This window comes from Macaca fascicularis, chromosome 5 (assembly GCF_037993035.2).
Source record: "Macaca fascicularis isolate 582-1 chromosome 5, T2T-MFA8v1.1".
NCBI classification, from domain to species: domain Eukaryota; kingdom Metazoa; phylum Chordata; class Mammalia; order Primates; family Cercopithecidae; genus Macaca; species Macaca fascicularis.
Window position 1 is genome coordinate 173,102,093 of NC_088379.1, and position 17,508 is coordinate 173,119,600.

A 17,508-nucleotide genomic window follows, 5' to 3' on the forward strand; every position below is an offset into this window, starting at 1 on the left:
TTTGTATAACTCCCCTCACCTTAAAACAGCTGTCCCCAACCTTTTTGGCACCAGGGACTGGTTTCATGGAAAACAACTTGGCGGTGGGTGGCGGTGGGAAAGTGGTACACAGGGACTGGGTGGGGGGGATGGTTTCGGGATGAAATTGCTCCACCTCAGATCACCAGACATTCGTTAGATTCTCATAAGGACCGTGCAGCCTAGATCCCTCAGATGTGCAGTTCACAATAGGGTTGCTCTGACCGGAAGTGGAGCTCAGGCAGCAGTGCTCGCTGGCCCACCACTCACCTCCTGCTCTGTGGCCCAGCTCCTAAGAGACCATGGGCTGGGCCAGTGACCGTCTGTGGCCTGGAAGTTGGGGACCCCTGCCTTAAAGGAATGAGTCTAATACAATTACAAGCAAAACCAAATTAAATTAAATAACTTACAAAAAAAATAATGCAGGTAACTTCTCCATTTTCCTTAGTTTTTCAACTAGAAGCGGAAACTTCGTGATCATGTTTTCTGGACTCAAATCTGCTTCAGGACTAAGATTCTGAAGTACCATTCTGGCCTGTAGCAGTGAACACAAAACAATTTTAAGTTCTGCATGAGAAAGAAATTACTACTTTTTGCTAAAATATTTTCTTAGTTGTCTAATATATGTTTTTGGGTTTTTTTTAAATAGTCCTATGAAAGTACATTATAAAATTAGGCAAAGAACCATCAAAGAAACATACAAATCAATACACTAGAGAACAAAAAATTGGCAGTGATATACACACACACACACACACACACACGCAATTTGACCTGCAATTTTTAAGGCGATACAAATCAGGAATAGAAGTTTTCAGCAAATGATGCTGGTTTCACTATGACAGGAGGGCAAGTGTGAATCAGTTTCTACATTATGTCAAAAAATCACATCCAAATATATTTTCAAGGTTTGTAAATGACAAAATAGCTAGAAGAAAATGTAACTCAATTATATTATGTTTTTGAATGGGAGTAGACTAAGGTATTACAGAAAAAAAAATCCAATGAGAAAAGTCTAATATATGTCATTCCTCAATCTGCGCCAATAAATCAAATTTCAAAATATGAATACCATCAACTTATTAAAACAAATATCTGTAACTTATATAATTCCAGGAAAAGTTTCAATACCCAAATACTTCCTACAACTTGAAATAATAATAAGAAAAGAACAGTAAACTCCAAGTCAAAAAAGAAAGAGGAGTAAAATATTCTTCTCAGAAACTATTACTGTGAGTTCAGTCTCTCTACTGTTAAAGTATCAACAATATCATCTCTTTGGATAGAGAACCTTCTGTTCTTATCTGCTATGCCATTTAGAAAAAACCAGTAGCCTCTGGCACATGGTTCAGAAGACATTGAGGATAAGACAAAGACCAGTTTACTTTCTCTTTTTATTCTATCTCAGAATCACTAGACTTCGTGTTCAACTTAAAATTTTAAAACAAAAATTGAGGATTAAAAAAATCAGAAAATGGTATTAACTGAATTATATAACTCAAGAAAACAATATAAATATAGTTTGGCCAAAAAGTGTATGAAAATTACCTCCTCTATGTTGCCATTTTTAATCCAACTTGTTAATTCTGACTTTAGACTCTCTTCATATTTTCTAGCATCCATCTTTTTAATGACTAATTTATTGTTAAAATGAATGAAGTTTTCTGGGCACAGTTCCTTGAAAACAAATATTACAAAATTGGGTACAATCATGCAAGAAAATGCAGAAGTATTTCTCAATTATATACCTCTTTAACAGCCTTACAAGTTTCTTGAGCGTAGAGATGGTTAAACTTTTTATCTCCACATAGCTTCTAATGCATAACATTACTAGGATGGATGAGCTCTTCAGAAGAGAGGATACAAAGCAAAACAAAGTTAAAGATGAAAACAAATGGCAGTTGGGACTTAGAAGGGAAGCAAGTGTAATAAAAAGAAATATGAATCTAAGATGTGAAAAGATTGAAATATGATAGTGTTTGAGAAGTTGAAAAGATTAAAAAAAAGAAATATTCCCAGGAATTAAAATAAAAATACAAGTTAAAACCCATTAAAAAACAAACAGATAATATTAGAAATATGAGAAGAAGCACTTTTATTTTAGGAAGAGTCAACTAATAATTTTAAAAAATTAGATGCAAGTGATTAGAAAGGGTGAGAGTTTGTCAATGTTATCATCCTCTATAATAGGATTAATTACATCAGTATTATTTACCTGGGCCCGGGGCCAACTTTTCCAAATTTGAAACATGGCATCATATAGCTGGATGCTTTCTCGAGGTGAAAGGGTAAGATCAGGAGGGAATCCATACCTTTCAATCTGTTTAAAATAAAATTTAAATTCTTACTCTTTATTTTATTTTATGTCTTATCCTTTGCCTCTCAGTCACTATCATAACCCAAAGACACTGAAAGGCAAAAAACTAAAATGTTCAAATGCTGATAGGTGCTAAACGCTAACAAAACACTATCTACACAGGTCACTGAATCACTAAAGCGGGAAAAAAGCCAAAAGCCCACTAAAAATGTTTAATATTACTTCCTAAGACCTTTTCATTGTGCTAATTGAAATGACTTCATAATTGAAATCAGAGCAATGGGAAGCTGAAAGGTTTGTGGACTCAGTTTAGACAATACATAACCTCTACCTTACCGCTAACACCAAAATTGATGTAATTAAGAATGTGATTCTTTACTTTAAGTGTACTAAGCCAGGCTAAAACGGGAAAATCTTATTTGCTTATGTTTCAAGATAAGAACTGGGTCAACTTCAAGATAAAGGCTCTCAAACCACCTTCGAGACTCCAAGAAACTTCTCTCAAAGGTCACTGACAAGTCTGCTCTAAGTCTTCTTAATAATGTATGCCATTCATTTTTTCCACAAATGTTTTTAAGTGGAAATAAAAAATTCCTGTTCTCAAAAAGTTTCACTGTAGTATTTTCTACTGGTTTCAATCACTAGTGCTACAAATCATTTGCATGTAAAAACATATTCTCTGAGATGTTAATAGGAATGTAGTATAGACTGAATGTTTGTCTTCCCCCAAAACTTACACATTGAAACCAAATCCCCAATGTGATGGTATCTGGAGGCAAATCCTTTGGGAGATGATTAGGTCATGAAGGAAGAACCCTCATGAATGGGATTAATGCTGTTATAAAAGAGACCACAGATATCTCCCCTGTACCTTCTGCCATGTGAGGGCACAGTAAGAAGACAGCTATCTGTGAACCAGAAAGCAGGCCCTCACAAGACACCAAATCTCCCAGTGCCTAGACGTTGGACTTCCCAGCCTCCAGAATTCTGAAAAATAAATCTTTGTTTCTAAAGCCTCCCAATTTGTGATATTTTTGTTATAGAAGCCTGATGAATGGGCTAAGACAGTATTCTTCAAAAAAGAAAAAGGAGGGAGAAATGATATGTATTGTATCAAACAGGATTCTTTGGGATTTCTCACTGGAAATGTTAAATCTCAAAGAAGTAAATATAGCATGCAAATTTATCCAAAATAATTTGACAATAGGGCACTTGTTTTCGTAAATAGCTATTAATAGGTTTTAAAATTCAGGTTTCAAATTTCAGGGCTTAAAAAGCCACTCCAAACACAACACAGTTGAAACAAACTGGAGATGACGTTTGGTAGAATGGAAAGTACAGGAGAGTTTGAATCAGAAGATCTGGTTCTAATTGCACCTGTAAATGCTAGTTCCTCATCCATAATATAGGAATGAAAATATAATATTTTTACTTCCACCCTAAAGACTGCAGTGAGAGCAAACAAAATCAACATATGTTCTTCAAACCTTTAAAACTATAGAACATAAAACAATTCCTGGAATCATCATTTAACATCTCAGTTGGAGCACTGAAAGATAGCTAAATGCTAAGGACTATATTATGTCAACATACTAAATAGAACAAAACACCTATTATTTTGTAATGTTGGCATCTTGCTCTCTTGTTAGGTATTACTTGAAAGTGGTTACTTACTCTACCTGACTAAAATAAAAATATACAATAAATCGAAGATTTATTATAATGTTAAAATATAAATCTTCTGTTTTTGGTTGCTAGAATGCTTATGAGTTCTTAAGTCTCTTAGCCTTTTAGAGAGGTCTGAGTTTCCTCATTTCTAAAATGAAGGATAATTCTGCCTGTGACATAGATTTTTTTATGAGAATTATATTAGATAACATATGTAACAGGCCTAGTAAAGTGCCTGGCATATGATTAATGACATAACCATAAATATGATTGATTAATTATCCCTTATAGTTCTTAATGTTTTAAATCAGTTTAACAGTCCTGTGCCTAAATACTGGGGATTCAATTCAGTTGTTCTCCACTACATAGTGACTAATGATCCTGCAAAAGTTGAGTGAGTCTAGGCAGAAAATGAAGAGAAATAAAAGGTCATAGATTTGTACCATTCTTTATTTATAAACACAACAGTATTATAGCATGATGCTATTTTTGTAAACCACATTGTCCCTAATGTCATAGGTGAGGGTAGGCATTGATCTATGCTGAGCAGAAAGAGATAGATAGCAGTTCTTTCAAGGACTTTCTGGGGCTGATAGCACTCCAGGAGTCAGCAGCTGTTCCTGTGTGGCATGAAAATTGGGCCAAAGGCCAAAGACACTGTTCTTAGCCAGAAACAAGCCATGTATGGATTGAAGGCGATCCCTCACCATGGTTGGATTCAGACCAGCTCACTCATGCTGCCCTACTCCTGAAATCATTTTTATACTACAACTATAGAGGAAAGGACCCAGGTGGATGGCCCTTCTTATGTTGCCACAGTTTATTATGTTTTTTCTTGCCACTCCATTTTTTCCATATTAATCTGAAATGGACTACACAAGACCAGGAATTATTTACTCAGTTGAAAGGCCTCCTTGGTTTTTATCACTGCTACTTTAGGATATGTCCTATATAAACACATGCTATACACACAGCTGTCAAAATAGACTTACTAATACTTAAGTCTTTATGTTCATCCTGCATTCCTGCCACAAAAGTCTAGACATCTAAAGAAGACTCATACAACAGCTTGACCTTTGCAGAAGTCATCTGGGGTCACAGCACACTGTAGCAGTTCTATTGCTTTCCAGTTACTCCATTAATAGCTACTGAAAATAGACGAAAGGCACTTGGACCAAAATGACAATTTCAGCAAGTACTCCAAACCACTACACATATTGCTGCTTAAAGATAACCTGCCTTGAACCATCCTACACAGAATAATTTTTAAATACTATACTGTTTTTAAAATGCCAGGTAATGATGAAAATGTCAGATAACTCCTGGATATCTTAAGGGAGGGGAGGGGAGGGGAGGGGAGGGGAGGGGAGGGGAGGGAAGGGAAGGGAAGGGAAGGGAAAGGAAGGGAAGGGAGAAAGAAAAAAACACAGAATAAGGTGTCTTTTTTTTTTATATGTGGGTTATCATCCATATTCTAGGTTTGGGGTATGAGTTAAGTCACAAGAATATTGTCTATATTTTAGGTTCATTTAGAATTTGGATTGGGCCATTGTGACACAAGAGATAAGCTTCCATAACAAAATTCTATTAGAAAATTACTATCAGCCAGCCAGCTTTTAGAAGCCAACTTGTTGGAGATTGCATCATGACCCCACCATTTACTTAATGAAAGAACACTGAATTCGTTCAGTTCTCTATGCCTCACCTTCCTCATTGTAAAGTGGGACTAGTATTAAGACATCTATCATCAGATTGTTGTCACGGTTAAGAGAGTTTAAAAACGCAGAATTTTTAGAACACGAAGTAAGTGTTCAATTTAGGTTGGCTGTTCTTATTTAACATACATGTAGTACCTTTTATATACATAGCAGTTTGTTAGGAAACAAAGGACATAAAATTTGCCTTCAAAGAGTTATTCTAGTAAGTAAAGACTATATGCATGTAAACGACTTAAGCAGTAAGCTCATCATGACTGGTGTCGTATTAGAAACACAGACAAGGTATTATGAAGAGAAGAAAGATTACATCTAGCTAAGAAAGTTAGAGAAGAATTCGGAAAAGGTTTCACATTAGAAGAATTATGGAAGATGAACAGGATCCGAACAACTGGTAGTTGGCATCTGGGTTGAAATATTCCAAGAGCAATACATAGCATAAGGGCTGCCAGGTAAGATATCCCTAGTGGATGAATGGAAAGGACGTTGGGGCCAGGTCATGGATGACCTCGGTTGTTAAGCTAAGGAGGTATGCATTTAGCTTTTTCCAAAAGAAAGCCAAAAGAGACTTGGAAAGATCAAAATTATCTTTAAAGAAAGTTGAGAGTTATGTTTAATTATATTCGTGCCAAATTATGTTGACTTTCGTGCTCTAAAAATTTTACATATTTTACCTTCTTTAATCATCACAACAATCTTATGATGGATGTCCTATTATGTTTAACATGACAGAATTTGGAATATATTTAAGGTTTTAGAAGGAAGACAAAACTATTGACTAATCATCACTTTGAAAGCCAAAGGAAGTTTAAATGGGCCATTTATGGGAGTAGGATGAGACAGGAAGAGAACTATGCAAGAAAAATTAAGAAATCTTTCCTCACTCACACCCCGGTGTCCCAGTTGAAATCCTCCTAAGACCTCCACCTTAGTGGCTCACCACCAAAAAAGCATGTCGTGATTGCTACGTTAGCAAGAATGTCTTTTATCTGATTTTTCTATGTACTAGGGATTGTCCACATATAATTGTATGGCTGCACTGTGAGAAGAATTAGTGTCAGAGGGGTAGACAGACAGACATGGGTGCTGAGAAGAAGAAAAATTGGCAAAGAAAACATCTGAGAATAAATAAAATTAGCTAAAAATTCAGGTTAAATTTGTAGTGGTTTTTAATCTTTGTGTATTCAGGCATTGTTGAAGAACCAATGAGAATTAGAAAGAATACTCTTGTTATTTTTTAAATCAAGGTTAAAGTATCAATTTCTATAATTCTGTAATTCTATAATTCTGATAAATATCAGTTAGGCAGCATTTATTTATAATACATACAAGTATTTTATATTACTCAGAACAAATATGGCTAAAATACTACTTACATGATCTGTGGTTAGTGCAGCACATGGGTGAAAATGATCAAAATGGATGTCATCATGTTTTATTGAACATACATGCTTCTCTAGATCATTGTACCTCTCTCCATAGAGCACTAAAAATGAAGAACAAGAATTTCCACATCAATGGAAATGTAATCACTGAAATAAATTTAAAGTAAAAGGCATCAAGATCAAGATGATGGTAGATTTTTAAAAAATAAAGTAAAAGGCAAACTTTACAGAAATATATCAAACATACCAAGTCTAACTTTATACGACTGTTTTACTTGCAGGTAGTCTTTGGGAAAGCCAGCATGATGACCCACATGTCTTTTAGAAGCAGTATTATTTTCAATTATTTTGTCTTCTTGTTTCCAGTACCATTTTACCGATTGTAGCCACCTTAAAAAACAAATGTACATATTATTTAGGCAGAACATGGAACTACTTCCTGTGAAATTAAGTAATTTAAGACAAGACAGTTTCATGTTCCTTATAAATTATACTTAGGGGAATAGACTCAGAAGCCAGACTACTTGAAATTAAATCCCAGCCTTCTTACTAATACCTGTGTCTCCTGGTTGAATAACTTCATCTTTCTGTACCTAGTTTTCCATATTTTAAAATGGAAATATGGTAGTAATATTGGAATTGTGACTATTTAATAGTAGTAATGGAAGTAAGCATAAATCATAATGGTTGCTGGGCACTTAAAATAAATTACTACACGTAAAGCACTTAGAACACTACTGGGCACACAGGAGGTATTATAGGATTGTTATCAGTAAATAAGTAAATATTGTAAAGTAAAAAAAAATTACTAGTAGTAGGTAAAAATCAAGCTCAATGACAAGATAAAATGGGGCTTTCAACTAATAAGAATTTGCTATCTTTCTAAATATCTCAACGAAGTGGGAAAATGGACCACAGGCCCCATGGCTGAGTGTGTTATTGTATCATTTTATTTTTTATTTCTTGGTGGAGGACAAAAAAAGAAACAAAAATGCATCTTTTCTGATGCGTCATTTTCAGGATGGGGGAAATTCCCTCTCAATTGCAGGTCTGGGTGGGGGAGTCCGTGATTTTTCTGTACAGAGGGCGCTTTTCCTCCGCAATGGCCAGGAGGTGTAGAGAGATACAGTTTCTTGAAGATCCAGAAATAAACTATTAAATTCACTAGAAAATTATGCAACTCCTCAGAACCCATTGAGAAATTATGAAATTCAAACATTCAAAATAGACAAACACTCTATCCAAACTGGAACTTAATGCCTACTCGGTGAGATGTTCAGGATTACTTATGGTAGCTGAAAGAGCCAAAAAGGGACATCGGATCATGACGAGGAGATGTTCCCAGATTTCTGCTCCAATTTCTCCACCAAGACAATGAACCTATTAAAGAAAAAACAAAAATCTCAACTGAAAAGTTGATTTAAAAATAGCAAATGGAAGTAAGACATGGAATCTTGAAATTGTCATGCATGCCTTCCCATCACCTTTAAGTGACCATGCCAAATTTAAAGAAATATTAAAAATCCCCACAACCAATTCACCAACAATTCTGCTTTACTTTACTTTCAAAAATTTCTTTCAACTCAATGCATTTATCTTCATGTCTACCGCCAACTCATCTACTCTCACATCTCAGCAGCACTACCATAATATCCACTTGACTCCTATACTAGCCTCCCTATCTGCCCTTAAATTCTTCACATCACAGCCAAAATAAAAATGTTGGCCAGGGACAGTGGCTCATGCCTGCAATCCCAGCACTTTGAGAGGCCAAGGCGGGCGGATCACGAGGTCAGGAGATCGAGACCATGCTGGCTAACATGTTGAAACCCCATCTCTACTAAAAATACAAAAAAATTAGCCGAGCATGGTGGGGGGTGCCTGTAGTCCCAGCTACTCGGGAGGCTGAGGCAGGAGAATGGCGTGAACCCAGGAGGTGGAACTTGCAGTGAGCTGAGATGGCGCCACTGCGCTCCTGCCTGGGCAACAGAGTGAGACTCTGTCGCAAAAAAAAAAAAAAAAAAAAAAAAAAAAAAGTTTAAAAAGATAAACTATATCAAGTCATGTCACTAAATAAATTGCTTTAATATCTTCCCTTTGCATGTGAAATAAAATATAAACTCCTTAATGGCATGTATAATGCCTGGCATCATTTGGCCACCGCTGCCTCTCTGGCTTTATTTCAATCCATTGTCTCCACCTTTACTATGGTCCAGAAAGAAAGACCTTTTCTTTGTTCCTTGAACTCACCCTTCCTAGCCAAGAGCTTTCACGTATATTATTCCCTCTGCTTAAATTACTCTTACCCTCTCTTATTCACACGGTAGAGTTCAGCTCAATGCCACTCCATAAAACAGACTTTTCTGACCACCTATTCCAAAGTTGCCTCCTCCCGACACCCTACCATGACTGCAGTCATGGCAGCCTGCTCCCTTCCTTCACAGTTTGTACCAACGTGAGCTGGCATCATCATTTGTGAGCTCACTTGTTTATTTCCTCTTTCTTGATTAAACTGCTGTCAGCTCCACTGTCTAATAGATAAGGCATTAAGTAAACTGTAACCTTAGACCTGAATATTCTATTCCTAGCCACTGACACAAAGCCTAACACTGAGCAGGCACTCCTTAAATATCTGCTGAGTAAATGAATGGATGAGCAAATCAAACTAGATCCAGAAAAGAGTCTCAATTGTGGTCTTCATTTAACAGATTAAAGTATGACACTTGGCAAGCAACTGGAAAAGACTTACTATCAAAGTCAAATTATCTATCTATTAGAATATGCATAACCACTGCCCATTTGGGCTTGTCCTGGTGAGATAAAATACCACTCCATCAAATATTGACCTTATGCTTTGCCCTAGATAGCACTTTTCCCTGATTCTGCCAGTAGACATTAGCCTTTAAAACCTTTCGGTTTTATCCCTTACACAAAATTCTAAAAACTGAAATAGCCAAAGTCATATCATCATATCACTTCAGAGTTTTGAGATGAGATTTTAATTCAAAGTTCTAGATTGCATAGACAAAGTTGTTGGATTTTTGAAAACAATAATATTCAAGACCTTCATGATGCAATATGAGGTCAACCAAAAATAAATATAATAAATCAGTATCAAATCCAAAGCACAGCCTATTCGGTAGCTCCAAGTTTATAGCAAGGAAAAGGTAAGTTACAGAGATTTGTTAAACTTTTTCCCTTTGAATGTAAAATTCCACAGAGCCAAAGAATATATCTTCCTATCGTGTTTTAAATCTCTTTTAATAAATATTCCCCCTTTTTTTTCTTTCTTTTTTTTTTTTTTTTTTTGAGATGGAGTTTCACTCTGGTACCCAGGCTGGAGTGCAGTGGCACGATCTCGGCTCACTGCAACCTCTGTCTCCTGGTTCAAGTGATTCTCCTGCCTCAGCCTCCTGAGTAGCTGAGATTATAGGCACCTGACACCACTCCCAGCTAATTTTTGTATTTTTAGTAGAGATGGGGTTTCACCATGTTGGCCAGGCTGGCTTCAAATTCCTGACCTCAGGCAATCCGCCCGCCTCGGCTTCCCACAGTGCTGGGATTACAGGTGTGAGCCATCTGACCAATAAACATTCCTAATAATGCTGCAATATAGCTTTGCGAAGTATCTTCCATTTGCCCCAATAAATCGCTATAAATCTACATTGTTTTTTATCCTGCTGCCTCTTCCTAGGGAAGCTGACCTACAGGTACTTTGTCAAAAGGACTCTTATGATTTCTGGTTCCACTGGGTTTGGCCTATGGAGGGCCTTGGCCACAGATCAGAAGAAGCGCGGAGACTGAGACTGAGGTCATTTTTCCATTGGCTCCTTTCCTGCAAAGCTACCTTGAATCAGCTATGTTCCTCACAACATGGTCAACTCAATTGGAATCTCGTTTTGAGTTTCCATAAATGCTTCCATGCCTTGCTCCTTTAAGCCTAGGGGTAAACTACTAGCTCTAGATTACTGCACTAACCCTTATGGATTCCCTCACATGCATACACCTTTGAAAAATACCCTTCTTGAATTATTGTATTTCAAGAGTGCCATTTAATTTTCTGTTGGGATCATGACTGATAAAACTTATGTAACTGACATCATTGTTAGAGCCAAAAATTACTTACTTTAGAGGTCAAAGATTGGATTGAAATCTCTGTCCAGGGGAACTTGTACCAGAATGGTTGAACTCTATTTTCCCTGAAACAGTTGTCAGTGAAAGATTCCACTCCCATACAGAACTCTGTAGGGTGCATCATTTTACCCTATTGAGTCACAACATGAAAAGGGAGCCAAAACACTGTAATTCCCAGGAAAAATCACTCAGGAAAAAAAAAAAAAAAAAAAAAAGGGAGACCTTCTCAATCTGAACTCCATCCAAGGGGATAGATGTCCTGAAACACCAAATATCTTCATTGCTATGCAAATGTGCACTAGGAAATTAAGCAAAGAAAGAACACCAAACCTACCTCATCAAATATAACATATCTGATCTTTTTCACCCAGTTTTGGCGATGAGGAGCAAGCAGCAGAATTTCAAAGCAGGCAGGCACTGTAATAAGTACCTACAAAGAATAATATTGGGTGAAGTAACATTTTGAGCACTTACCATGTGTAGACATAGTTACAAGAATATGTAAGATAGACTTACGAGTCCTGAATGTCCCTGCTGATAATTGGCATATAACATTGCTTCTGAGAATTCAGGGTTTCATCAAAACTGTGCCATATTCATTGGAACCATATTAAACTGAAATTTTGGTAGGTCAAAAATGGTAGAAGAGCAGATTTGAAGTTTACATCCTTGTTTATGAGCATTCAGAGTTTAAAAATAGAAACTATTCATTGTCATAAGTTTGATTCTTTAAAACCTGACACTGACATAGAGTTTGGATTGTTTATTAAGAATCAGCTAGTGTGAAAAGAGCAGGAAAGCAGGAATGAGCAGAGGAGGAAGCCTAACTGCAAGGCAGGCCTGATGGAGCCTCTGCCAACCTAGCTTAGAGTTCTGGAGTAAGGACTGCTGTCAGAGTTGTTCCACATTGAGCCACAGCAGCCTACTGTTTGTACTTCTACTTAGCTCAGTTGCAGGGTATAGACTGTGGAGGCAGAACTGGGGGAGCGGAGCTGATAGCTGGCATCTATCTTAATCACATTCCCCACATCAAGTCCTCCTTTGAAAGGCAATCTGGGTAGAACATCTCCATGTCTACCATGGAATCTTCTACAATCATGTGTTCATTCTTATTTAGTCTTAATTGTTGATCTGTGAGTTTGGAGGGGAGAAAACTGTCTATGATTTAGCACCAGGTATACGATCCATAATATATTTTCTAAATCATGAGTATCCTTAATAGATACTTATGAAGAAAAAGTAATTGATTTAAAATTGAGATTTGTTAGTTTTCTGTAACATAGCATTTTCAGATCATTCTGAATCCCTTTACGAACCAAGACGATGCAATAAAATATAAATGAAATTAGAAATCCAAAGGTCAGTGTCCTTAGAGAAAGACGAGTTCTAGTTCTCACTCTTTGAAATGTAACAATATTACATTTTCTCTAAAAGTATTTTGTCTTTCATAAATTCAAGGAAATTATTTTCACAAGCCTTGTGAACATGTTGAATTTCTAGTCAAAGAGGCATACAAGTACAGTTATATAATTCGATAACACACTTATTAATTAAAATACCATACCTGACAGTTTAAGGCGTCATGACGATACTCCCTGGTGAAAACACCACAGAGAGCTTCACCACTTGGCAGATTTTTCGTAAAACGATTCTGAACAGTTGCTGCCACTTGATTAACAAGGGCCTGATTGACAAAGAAAAAGATCCATTAGTCACATAATAGAGAGAGGTGAAATATCAGAGGACAACAAGAACTGTCTAAAAGTGTGTCCTGCTTTCAGTGCAGAAAGCTTACTAACCTTTCATCAACCCACCACTCTAAACACACTAACATATTCTTTTTGAGATAGTTGACTCAGCATACGAACCTCATTGATAAACCTCAACCTAAAGTAAAATGGGATTTAAAAAGTATTCATCAGAAGGAAAAACAGAAAATGTTGCCCATGCATCAGAAAAAAATTGTGTCTCCTATATTTGGTGACTTTCCCCTGATGTCTAAAGTTTGAATATGTATATGTTATTTTATGTATATGTTTGCGTGTATGTATATATGTATGTGTATATGTATATGTATGTTATTTTAGCTTCAGACACTGGAACTAGAAAATGCAGGTTAAAAATAAAGTGAACTAGATCTGCCATGTGACCATGTTCATTATTTTTAAAGAGTAGGTTCAGGAATGAAAGAGAATATTACAGTCACTTGAGCACTACCTTTGTGGGAGCAACGTACACGACCACCCCATCATCGCTCTCCTTCAGTACTTTCTCCATGCAGTAGTAGGAGGCATAGGTTTTGCCTGAGGATGTTGGGGCAACAATCACCGCAGACTCATTCTTATCCACAACATCAAGGAGCTCTCGCTGCAGGGTGCAGAGTACCATTCGTGTCAAGAAAGCGAACCATATGTTACCAAAACAAAGACAGTATATTAATAGACTTCCAGTACGATTTTCTGAACCTCAAAGGATCTATAGGTACATCTGAAGGTCTCATGCCATTCTCTCAGAAGAGATCATTTTTATGCTTTTTAACATCTGTAAGGTGGGTTTCATGTGTGAAAAATGGAGAGGATGTCAAATAAAATATCTTATTATTGAGAAAACATCTGTAATTATTTGATATTCAGTAAGTGCGGTTGAGAAACTAAGTTCTAAGAAAGAGAAAATATGTATATTACTGATGGTGAAAAAAGTAGCTGAGGAGAAGAAACATCAAATATTCTTAATTTTGCTACTGATCTTCTACTTTCTACATAGAAGAATGCCAGGATGAGAGAGCTCCACCCCTTCAGCCGAAGAATGTTGACTAGCCGAAAAGAATGATGATAAGTCTATGTAATAGGTAGAAGGTGGGAAAACAACTCAAAACCCCAACCAGTCCACTCCTGGTCACACCTCAGAGTGAAATGGGCATCAGAAGAGTTACAATGTGAATGAAATTAATGGAGAGCATTACTGTCTCTTGTCCTGCACTGAAGTAAGGAACTGGTCTTCCTATTCATGAAAAGGTGGCATGCATTTTTTAACCTACCTCACCATCATAAGAAAGATTCTGAAGAGGGCAGTCTATTAGACTGAAGCTATAAAATTGCATTTCTGTAGGTAAACCTGTTCAATTTATCAGCAAGTCTGTATGGTTCGATGCATGTAGAAATGCATCCTTTTCCTCTAAATTTTATATCCATCAATATTAATTTTATATACATTTTTAGAATAGCTACTATGGTGACAGATGCAATGTGAAAATATCTAAACAATTGTCCGTACTATTTAAACTATCCAGATTTCTCTATGCACATTTATATATTTACATATGAAATCCTATTGACACAGGGAAAACCTGGAGGCTGCTCCATGATGATACAGCTGGATGACACTGAGATAACATCAGAGCTAAACATATGAATCCATTAATGTACGTCCAAGGAAATGGTCTATATAATAAAAGAAAGTCTCACTTTCTTTAAATGGGGAAAAAATGTCCACGTTTGACATCTTAAATAACAAGGTATGTTTAAATGACATCAACAAGTTCATACCAAATATAATAAGTAGAGGCACAATAATGAGAAACCTCTGAGATCACATATAATAAAATAAATACAGTAATTTTTGTTTCATTTGCAGTATTACCTGCCATGTGTCGGGAATAAAATCCTGGACCCTGGGATCTGGGTCTTTTCTCTCATCTCGTATCAAATAATGGCCCATGTATTGCAGTTGGAACCGAGCTGGCCCGATGCCAACTGAATATTTATTCCTTTTCTTCGCTTTTACATCATTTTCTGCATCCTGCATTATTTTAAAAGTCCATTTTGAAAATGACATTGAATTAGAATATCATTTAAATAAGTAAAACATTTATTACTGAGCACTTTCTATGTGAAAAGCAATTAAAGCATTTTACCACCTTTTAAATTTAAATTTTTAAAATCATTGTCTTAACTAGAAAAAATTAGTAGGCATCAAGATTTTCAAATATATATCATGACGTTTGTAGCTACAACCTGATATATTTAAAGACAATTGAATAATCATACTACAGTTTTGAGATGTTTTGCTAGAATTAAGTATACGGTTAGTTTTAAGGATCTGCAGAGATTATCTGGCATTTAATGTTTGTCCAGGTAAGCATTTGTACAAATTTTCTAATTATGCATTACTTCAAGATTGGGCAGTTAGATTACTACTAATAATAGTATTTTCAGTAAAAAAAAAAAAAAAAAGAAAAGAAAAAAGAAATCTAGAAGAGATGACTATATTTGCAAAACACTTGATGTATAACTAGTAATTACCCTGTTGAAATTGAGCTATTCCGATAATATTACCTGAGTTGGATGTAAAGAATTTGCCAACTCATCAAATCCTAAATACTTAAGGCATCTGGCTATGAGTTGCCGATCATCTTCTTGTAAAAGTTCTGAGTATTTTTCCATCAAAGAGTGGATCCTTTTCATCATTTGAACAGCTATACTTAAATCTTTCGTGATTTTACCTTGGTAAAGAATAAACAACAAAATTGTTATAAAGACCATCAAAAATAATTCATTTGATTATCCAAGATTAATCATCTAGATGGCCTCAGTATCTTACTTGGCATTACTGGAGGTTTTGGAGTAGAAAGGACCAAATAAAGTAAAATTGAAGTTCAACTATCCACACTTCATCATCTCCGTGGATTACTGAGACATAGCCACATCAGTGTTGGGAAAAAATATATAGTTCATAATAGAAATAAGATCAAAGAAGCTCAAGTTTGTAAAAGTTTAGGAAGAATAACAAATATTTTCTCCATCTTTTATTTTCATATTTGCTCTACTATGTTCAAAGAAAAATATCTTTATGACTTGAAATATCTGGTTAAAACCTTGGCAACATTTATTGAGTCCTATAGTTGACCACAGATAAGCATTTGGTATAATCATTGGAGGCCTTCAATTCAATCCACCTCTTCCAACTGTCACATTCTAGATGTTGCTAATCTCTCTCCAATGCTTTATATTCATACATATCCTTTTTGTTCCTCTGCTCTGCTAATTATTTCATACTTATTATGTCAGGATTTCTTCTAATCAATCATCTATATTTCACCTATTTAACAACATTAACTAACACCTACTGAATACAGTAAGAGGCTACAAAGGAAATGTAATACAGTTCATACTGATTGTTATGCACTGTTATTCTAAGTGAGCAGTTCACTTAGAAAAACAATGCATAACACTTGATCATTCCCAATTAAGCAGCAGAAACAATAGGTGTGGGGGGGTCAGGGTGTTGGAGAGAACATGGAGGTCAGGTGTTAAATGGATCAAAGTGTGGAGATGCTCAAAACTGACAGATCAACTAGGTTTGCTCAGAAGAACTGTCAGTTTGGAGGTATTATGGAACAAGATCATTTCACTTGCTGTGAATTTATACATCTTGATGTGATCCCATTTCACCTGTATCTTCCTCTTTCTGCCTCTTCTTTTCTTTTTTACTACCTGTTATGGAAATTGTAAAGTAGAGCACATGGTATCCACAGCAGCTTTGGAAGAACTCAGTGTGCCAGGGAAGCATGAATACGGCATTACTCACAAAGGAAATGTTTACTCATTGGTCTCAAAGGTGAATGACAGATTCTTCCTGGGTGCCTCATTGTTTTTGTTGGTTCCCTTAACCATGTCCCCAACTTTATAAGTTGTTCTTTTTGTACCTGTCTTTGAAGGTGCTTATGAATGTGCTATATATTTGCCCTTTGGACCCTCTCTGAGATTTCATTGCTCGTTGATAAAATACAAAATTTTCCTTTTATTGGTGGTGTCAGGGATCTTAGCTAAACCGTGGTTCAAAATTATTAAATGAAAAATTCCAGAAATACATAATTCATATGTTTTAAAATTGCACACCATTTTGAGTTGTGTGATGAAATCTTGCACCATCTCACTTCGTCCTGCTCAGGACATGAATCCTTCCTTTGTCCCCCATGGTCACACTGTAGATACCATGTTCCCATTAGTTACTTAGTAGCCACCTTGATGATCAGATTGACTGCACTGATGCCTCAGTGTTGGTGTTCAGTAACCCTTCTTTATTAAAATGGCCCCAAACTGAAAAATAAGTGATGTTGGCAATTCAGATATGCCAAAAAAGAAGCCATAAAGTGCTTTCTTTAGGTGAAAACATGAAAGTTCTTGACTTAATAAGTAAAGAAAAATTCACATGCTGAGGTTGCTAAGATCTACACTCAGAAACAATCTTTTATCTATTAAGTTGTGAAGAA

The 17,508-nt window shown here is 36.0% G+C and overlaps 1 protein-coding gene across 1 annotated transcript in view; it reads right to left on the minus strand.

Moving 5' to 3' along the window:
* Positions 1-17,508, minus strand: part of DDX60 (DExD/H-box helicase 60) — a 105,086-nt gene that overhangs the window by 44,331 nt on the left and 43,247 nt on the right. The window contains exons 15-25 of the mRNA XM_005556257.4: positions 15,572-15,738; positions 14,877-15,035; positions 13,455-13,604; positions 12,802-12,921; positions 11,572-11,667; positions 8,368-8,483; positions 7,351-7,493; positions 7,095-7,204; positions 2,234-2,338; positions 1,567-1,695; positions 429-553 (exon numbers count right to left, since the gene is read on the minus strand). Coding sequence (XP_005556314.3) covers positions 429-553; positions 1,567-1,695; positions 2,234-2,338; positions 7,095-7,204; positions 7,351-7,493; positions 8,368-8,483; positions 11,572-11,667; positions 12,802-12,921; positions 13,455-13,604; positions 14,877-15,035; positions 15,572-15,738 — 1,420 coding nt within the window. The remainder of the gene's footprint in view (positions 1-428; positions 554-1,566; positions 1,696-2,233; positions 2,339-7,094; positions 7,205-7,350; positions 7,494-8,367; positions 8,484-11,571; positions 11,668-12,801; positions 12,922-13,454; positions 13,605-14,876; positions 15,036-15,571; positions 15,739-17,508) is intronic.